Source organism: Nicotiana sylvestris, chromosome 7 (genome assembly GCF_000393655.2).
Source record: "Nicotiana sylvestris chromosome 7, ASM39365v2, whole genome shotgun sequence".
In the NCBI taxonomy this organism is placed as follows: domain Eukaryota; kingdom Viridiplantae; phylum Streptophyta; class Magnoliopsida; order Solanales; family Solanaceae; genus Nicotiana; species Nicotiana sylvestris.
This window is the reverse complement of record NC_091063.1, coordinates 19,579,823-19,587,726: the sequence shown is the minus strand read 5'-3', so window position 1 is coordinate 19,587,726 and position 7,904 is coordinate 19,579,823. Positions and strand designations below refer to the sequence as shown.

The 7,904-nt window shown below is 41.0% G+C and overlaps 1 protein-coding gene across 1 annotated transcript; it reads left to right on the top strand.

The window, feature by feature from the left end:
- Nucleotides 1-3,217: 3,217 nt before the first annotated feature.
- On the top strand, nucleotides 3,218-4,155 carry LOC138872815 (uncharacterized). The gene is made up of 3 exons (XM_070151233.1): nucleotides 3,218-3,281; nucleotides 3,399-3,528; nucleotides 3,900-4,155. Exons 1-3 carry the CDS (start codon nucleotides 3,218-3,220, stop codon nucleotides 4,153-4,155), a joined length of 450 nt encoding a protein of 149 aa, XP_070007334.1.
- Nucleotides 4,156-7,904: the final 3,749 nt, after the last annotated feature.

Below are 7,904 nucleotides of genomic sequence, written 5' to 3'. Positions count from 1 at the left end.
ACCATCCCGGTTATTGAGAACAGAAGAAGGCTAGGAGGGGAAACTTATTGCCATATCGAACATGTCAATGCAGTTGAGAAAGACAAATGGTGGAGTAACAAAATAGAAAGCATACTGGTATGGTTTGGGTATGAACCCGGTAAAGGGCTTGGGAAGAATCTCCAAGGCATTACTAAACCAATACAGTTGAAACATTATGGTACAACCTTCGGGCTCGAATACCAGTATACATGGAAAGAGTATGATGATTGGTCGCCTCCATGGTGTGGTCTTTATTACCCTATCGAGCAACCAGTGCCACATCTGGGTCAGACTTTTCACCAAGATGATACAATATGGGGAACTGCAGAAGAAGAAGCTTTAGCTGGGCTGAGGAATTTGTTCCTAGAGGACGAGGATATGGATTGTAGTGCGATAATTGAGGAGGGGGAGGAAGAAGGCCTCACCATTCAGATTGTGGATAAAGGAGCCGTTCTCAGGAATTGGACTGCCACACCATCCTGGGCCCGCTGAATCCCTGGGTAGCTTAGCATTTAGCCTAAATTTATTTCTATAGCCACGCTAGGCATTTCAGATGTTTTCAATAATTTTGTTTTTAAAGACGCATTTTGTTTTAAAATAGATGCTCGATTCATCGAGCCGTACTTATTTTGGATATTTTCAATTTTTTATCAATGCATGGCCATTATTATTCATTATTATATTTTACACTTTTCTTTCTACAGCGTTATTATTACTTTTCTGATGAACCGATGACTATGACATGTAATAAGACAATGCAACATAAGGATAGGGACTCGGAGTAAGAAGATGAAATACCTGAGGAAATTGTCAGAGAGGTTGAGAACTTTGAGAATAAACCTAAGTCCAACTTGGACGAAACTGAAGCAGTAAATTTAGGAGACGTCGAAACCTTCAGGGAGACTCGCATAAGCATTCACTTATCACCGACAGAGAAGGAGGAGCACACTCATTTCTTAAAGGAATATGAGGATATCTTTGCATGGTCATATGATGACATGACCGATCTAAGCACATCCATAGTGGCTCGCAAGTTGCCTACCAATCCAATGTGTCCGCTAGTAAAACAAAAACTCGGAAAGTTCAAACCAAACATGAGCCTAAAAATCAAGGAGGAAGTCACTAAGCAGATCAAAGCCAAAGTCCTCAGGGTAGTTGAGTACCCAACCTAGCTAGCCAATATTGTACTAGTTCCGAAGAAAGATGGGAAAGTCAAAGTATGTGTTGACTATCGAGACTTAAACAGAGCAAGTACCAAGGACGACTTTCTACTGCCAAATATACATTTCCTGATCGACAATTGCGCCAAGCATGAACTCCAATCCTTTGTAGATTGCTTCGTGGGTTATCACCAGATCTGGATGGATGAAGAAGATGTAGAGAAAATAGCTTTTATTATACTATGGGGAGTGTACTTATACAAGATGATGACATTTGGTCTAAAGAATGTTGGGGCTACTTACATGAGAGTCATGACAACCATCTTCCATAATATGATACACAAAGAAAAAGAGATGTATGTTGACGACGTCATTATCAAATCCAAAAGGGCCAAAGATCACATAACAGACTTGAGAATGTTCTTTGACAGGTTAAGAAGGTACAATCTGAAACTAGTCCCCACAAAATGTGCATTCAGGGTTCCCACAGGGAAGCTGTTGGGGTTCATTGTTAGCTGTCGAGGGATCGAGTTGGACCTGTCCAAAGTTAAGGCAATTCAAGAGTTACCTCCACCAAAGAGCAAGAAGGACGTAATAAGCTTCCTAGGACGTCTTAACTATATCAGTTGTTTCATAGCACAGTCCACAGTTATATGTGAACCCATCTTCAAAATATTGAGGAAAGATGCTGAAACAAGTTGGACCGAAGATTGTCAAAAGGCTTTTGACAAAATCAAAGAATACATGTCCACACCGCCAGTCCTAGTCCTACCAGAACCTGGGAGACCTTTGCTACTCTATCTATCTGTATTAGATGGAGCTTTCGGATGTGTTTTGGGATAGCATAACGAGACAAGGAGAAAGTAGCAAGTCATATACTACTTGAGTAAGAAGTTCACACCTTACGAAGCACGATACTCTTTGTTGGAACGCACTTCCTGTGCTTTGACCTGGATGGCTCAAAAATTGAGGCATTACTTCTATGCCTATACCACGTATCTCATATCCAGGATGGACCCTCTGAAGTACATATTTCAAAAGCCCATACCGACTGGGAAGTTAGCCGATTGGCAGATACTGTTAAGTGAGTTCGATATCGTCTATATAACTCAGAAGGCGGTCAAAGGATAAGCATCGGCAGACCATCTTACTAAAAATCCTGTGGGAGGGGAATACGAACCCTTGAAAATGTATTTTCCTGATGAAGAAGTATCATTCGGAGGAGAGGACATTACTAAAGCTTACGATGGTTGGAGGATGTTCTTTGATGGAGTTGCAAACTTCAAATGAGTGGGCATTGGAGCGGTTTTGGTATCAGAGACAGGTCAACACTACCCTTTATCTATGAAGCTTAGGTTTCCATGCACCAACATGGAGGAATATGAGGCTTGCATCATGGGGCTCAATCTGGCCATCAATATAAATATACAAGAACTGTTGGTAATCGGTGATTCGAATCTTCTGGTACATCAGGTTCAAGGAGAATGGGCTACGAAGAACACCAAGATACTACCATACTTGTATCATGTGCAGGAGTTAATGAAGAGATTCACAAAGATAGAATTCAAACATGTGCCCATAATTCAAAATGAGTTCGCAGATGCACTAGCCACTTTGTCATCAATAATACAACATCCAGACAAGAATTTCGTTGATCCTGTCCCGGTGAGGATCCACAATCAACCAGCTTACTATGCTCATATTGAAGAGGAAATAGATGGAAAACCTTGGTTCCACGACATCAAAGAATATTTGGCAAGAGGAGAATATCCAGAGCAGGCAAACCACATTCAGAAATGCAAGCTGCGGAGGCTATCCAATCAGTTCTTCCAAAGTAGAGGGACCTTGTATAAAAGAACTCCTGATCTAGGGTTGTTAAGGTGTGTTGACGCAAAGGAAGCTTCCAGATTGCTCGAAGAAATACATGCAGGAACTTGTGGACCACATATGAATGGTTTTGTTCTAGCCAAGAAAATACTTAGAGCTGGATATTTTTAGATGACCATGGAGACGGATTGCATCTGATACGTACATAAATGCCACCAATGTCAGGTAATTCAGACTTTATAAGGGTACCACCCAATGAGCTCAATGCAACAGGTGAACCTTGGCCTTTTGCTGCCTAGGGAATAGATGTCGTTGGTCTGATCGAGCCCACTACTTCAAATAGGCACTGGTTTACTTTAGTGGCCATTGACTACTTCACAAAATGGGTAGAGGCTGCATCTTACAAAGCTTTAACTAAGAAAGTCGTTGTAGACTTTGTCAAGGATCGTATTGTTTGCCGATTCGGAGTTCCCGAGTCTATTTTCATTGATAATGCCGCCAATCTCAATAGTGACCTGATGTAAGCCATGTGTGAAACCTTCAAAATCAAGCACAAAACTCTACAGCATATAGACCTCAAATGAATGGAGTTGCGGAAGCTGCTAACAAGAATATCAAGAAGATACTAAGGAAGATGGTAGAAAACTACAAATAATGGCACGAGAAGTTACCCTTTGCCCTATTGGGATACCGCACTACAGTCCGCACATCAACTGGGGCAACTCCTTATTTACTAATTTATGGTACCGAAGCTGTCATTCCAGCCGAGGTAGAAATTCCTTCTTTAAGAATCATATAGGAAGCCGAACTTAGCGATGCAGAATGGATAAGCAACCACTATGAGCAATTGGCACTTATAGACGGAAAAATAATGAATGCAGTATGTCACAGTCAGCTTTATCAGAACATAATGTCTAGAGCTTTCAACAAAAGGGTCAAACCAAGACAGTTTGCACCAGGACAGCTGGTGTTGAAAAAGATCTTCCCGCATCAAGATGAAGCCAAAGGGAAACTCTGTCCCAACTGGCAAGGCCCCTACATGGTTCATAGGGTATTAACGGGAGGAGCACTCATACTTGCAGAAATGGACAGAGAAGTTTGGCCGAAACCAATTAATTTAGACGCAGTCAAGAGATACTATGTTTAGATTGTTTAGATTCCTTCATCCAATGTAACTAAACTACGCTTGAATTGATTCCTATTTAAGAGGGAAAATACGTAGGTAGCCATGTGGATTCATCATATCATGATAAAATTTTCATTTTTCCTCGGAACCAAAAACTAGGGCAAAATTTTGATGAGGACCCTCAAAATTCCGAAGCAAGTTTAGTCGATGTTGTAAGCACGTGATTTTTGCTTCGCGGGAATTACTCCAAAAAGAAAAAATCCTAAGTGTCTTTTGTCATTGAGTGATTGTATTTAACGTTAAATTGTGTGTTAATTGTTATAGGTGTTAACCAACATGTGTATGATTTCATCTTTAATTTTTACAAAATTTTATTTTTAGGAATTTTTAATTTTGTTAATTGGGTTGTAAGGAAAAGGTTGTGGGAAAATCGGATTGGGCCCCAAAGTGAGGCCCAACACCAGCACACAGGTCCAGTTCAGACCAGGCCTGCCCAAGCACACAACCAAACGACGCCGTATCAGGTACCTGGGTTTTGATCCGTTGATATGATCTAGATGAACGGTCCCGATCAGACCGCTCATTTAATCATAACGACGCCGCTCAGGGCAATTGATCTGAGCCGTCCAATCCCCATTGATCCAACGGATCTAGGCCCTCCCCTAGACCCATTAATCTGGTCCGACCCATTTCCTTACTCGGTCTAACCCACCACACGCCTAAACGACGTCGTCCTTCCTAAGTGAATAGATCCTGGCCACAGATCTCACTTGATCCAACGGCCAGGATCTAAACCCTCAATGCATATATAAACCTAACCCTTTTACCCCGCCCCTATCCAAGCACCCACCCCCTGTTCCTTCGTCTCTCTCAGAAGGGACCCCAAACCCCCGAAACCCTAGCAGCCGCCCTGGTGCCCTTTCAGCATAAATCCGGCGGCCAGGATGCCGGTGGCTACCATAGTTACACCACTGGACCTACGAGCCCCCTGAACACAAATCCCTAATCACCTAACTTCGAATCACCTCCAAGGTGCTCGAATCTTTGATCAAAGATTCGAGCCAAAACCTTAAGTCACCGGATGAGTCCCAAATTCACCCTAGTCACTCCCCTAACATCCCTCATACCCTAATCAGCTTTGGTTCCGGTCAAATATAAGCAGAACTCTTCGAATCCCAAATCTGAGTTCAAGAACCCTAAAAACCAAACTTGGTTCGTGTTGAGGTAAGTTCCCGGTGTAATCTTCTTTTCTTTCCTTTTGTTTGTGCATATGTTCGTATATTTGTTCTGAATCTTTTGATTATTTTCTGTCAGTTCTCCCCATCTTCAACTTCAAAAGACCCTTTTGTTTGGTCGATTTCTTTTCTTAAATGTTAATGGAGTGTTATAAGATGCCTATTCGCTTCGATTGATGTGGTCAACTAGTTTAAGTTTCATAAACTGCATAATTAAATGTCCCGAGTTTTGAAATAAATTGGTACCCTGTTTAGTCTATGTTGTTAGTCGTTTAATTGTTACGTATGATAGTTCGTATAGTCGACCTGAGTAACGTCGTCAAATAATTAAGTGTTGTAAAGTTCCATTGTTGTCCGAAAAAGGCCTGAAACACTCAGTTTGTTTCTGTTTTAAGTTTAGTTGATTAGCGACTAATTAGTATACGTTATAACTCGCAAAGTCGACTCGACACATGTTTGACGTTAGTTTCGCAGTATTAAATAACAAACGACCTAACTCTTACTGGCTGATTTTGTTGAATGGTTGTGTTGGACTGATTATAGGTTGGTTTGTTAGCTGTGGGGGGGTTCGAACTAGTTCTCAAATGGTCATAACTGGCAGATCCAATAGAATGAAAGGGTTGGGCAAACACTGATTAAATATTCAGGATTAATGGGTTATCAATTGTTTAATCAGAAATACTATTAATCTAGTATTAGTGGGGACAAAACATAAGAGTATGGGAGTTTAATACTTAACTAAACCCATGACTCTTGAAGAGAGCAATAAGCCAGGCGTGGGGAACCAAATGTTTTGCATCAAGAAGATGCTTAGGCATGGGGAATGAAGGGGATGGGCAGACCTTAGGCTGGAAATTGCAGGCAGACCTGAGGGGGTTCTCTTTTAGGTTATAAATAGAGCTATTTTTAGCTAAGAAGGGGCTGGACACTTTTTAGTCTTCAGAGAGGGAAAAAACAGAAAGAAAAATTCAGAATACTGTGAATGAGTACTGTCTGAAAACTGCATAAGAGTTCAAGCTGGTCAAGTTGTCTTTGTCAATTGTTGTTGGTTATTTGCCGAGCTGTTTGTGATTGTTGAACTGCTGGTGCTGTTATATTGAATACTCTGGTTTTTCTGCTGGTTCACCATTTTGTTTCTAGGATTGCTTGTTTGTTACTCGACCACTTGTGAGCTTCATCATTGTGGCTGGGTGTTTGTTGTTGTGTTGTTGCTGTTTATCTGTTGTGGCTGTGTTTGTTGCATACTACTCAGCTGATCATTCTCCTTCTTCTTTTGCTTTGCTATACCAGGTATACGATTAATACACTGTCAATGTAACTTGAAAGTTGAGCATGAATACAAAAGAGAAGAGTCGAAGATGTTTATTTCACACATAGACTGTTATATTGAACATCATATAATGTATAATAGTTTACATTCTTGTTTGGATACTGGAGGTAGTCCCTCATACCTAGTAAATATCAATGTATGGTGATTGAATGTTAGATTGTGTATATAGGCTAGTAGATAAAAGGATTCACAATGCAGCAGGTTGTATCATAGACTTTGGCTAATTGTGTTTAGTATATTTTTTAATGCATGCCAAGCATGAAAACTATCCATTACTAGTTAAGTTCCTTCCCTTTTGATAAACTGTCTCGTATAACTGGTAAATCACACTTTAGAACAAGGAACACAAGCTTACGATCTCAACCTCACGAAGGTCGAGCCCAAGTCGAAGCAAACTAAGAAGGTCTTCATCGGAAAAACTGTGGCCCAGGCCTGGCCCATCCTGCATGAGCTGGGCTTGGGACCATAAGATTCGATTGCTTGCCCGTGGGCGTGACCCTGTTTCTGATTTTGTAAAAAGGGCATTCTGAATCCTGCTATAAATAACCCGCAAGCATGTAATTAACTAGGACTATCTCTGCTTTCAATCAGTAGAGACAAACGCGACAAGAAACGTAGTTGCTATAGGATATCCTTTTAAAATAAAGACGAAATGAGCCTCGACGAATAAAAACGCACAAGATGCGGGGCCCTCGTTAAATATATATATCAAAGCACTTAGCTTCCAGGGCAGGCCGTTTAGAAAATCTCACGGTCTTCCCAGAATAATAACGCGATAGTCTCTTTAAGCGCGTATTTAATAATGTTATCTCCTTAAACTCGGGTGCACATTTATGTGACCCAAATCCAGATCTCAACGGAATCGAAATATGTCTCTAATCACGGGCACATTGATTGTGGCGTGGTCTGAGATGCATTTCCATGACGTTGTAAATTCTTTTAATAATAAATGAGACGAGCCTCGACAAACAAAAAATGCACAAGGTGTGGGGCCCTCTAAATGTATATATTAAAATACTTAGAATTCGGGATAGGCCGTTTAGCGAATTTCACGGCCCTTTTTCCCAAAATAACAATACGCTAGTTGCTTTAGGCGCGTATTTAATAATGTTATCTTCCTAAACCCGGGTGCACATTTATGTGACTCAAATCCCAATCTCAACAGAGTTGAAACGTATCTCTAACCACGGGTACATTGACTGTAA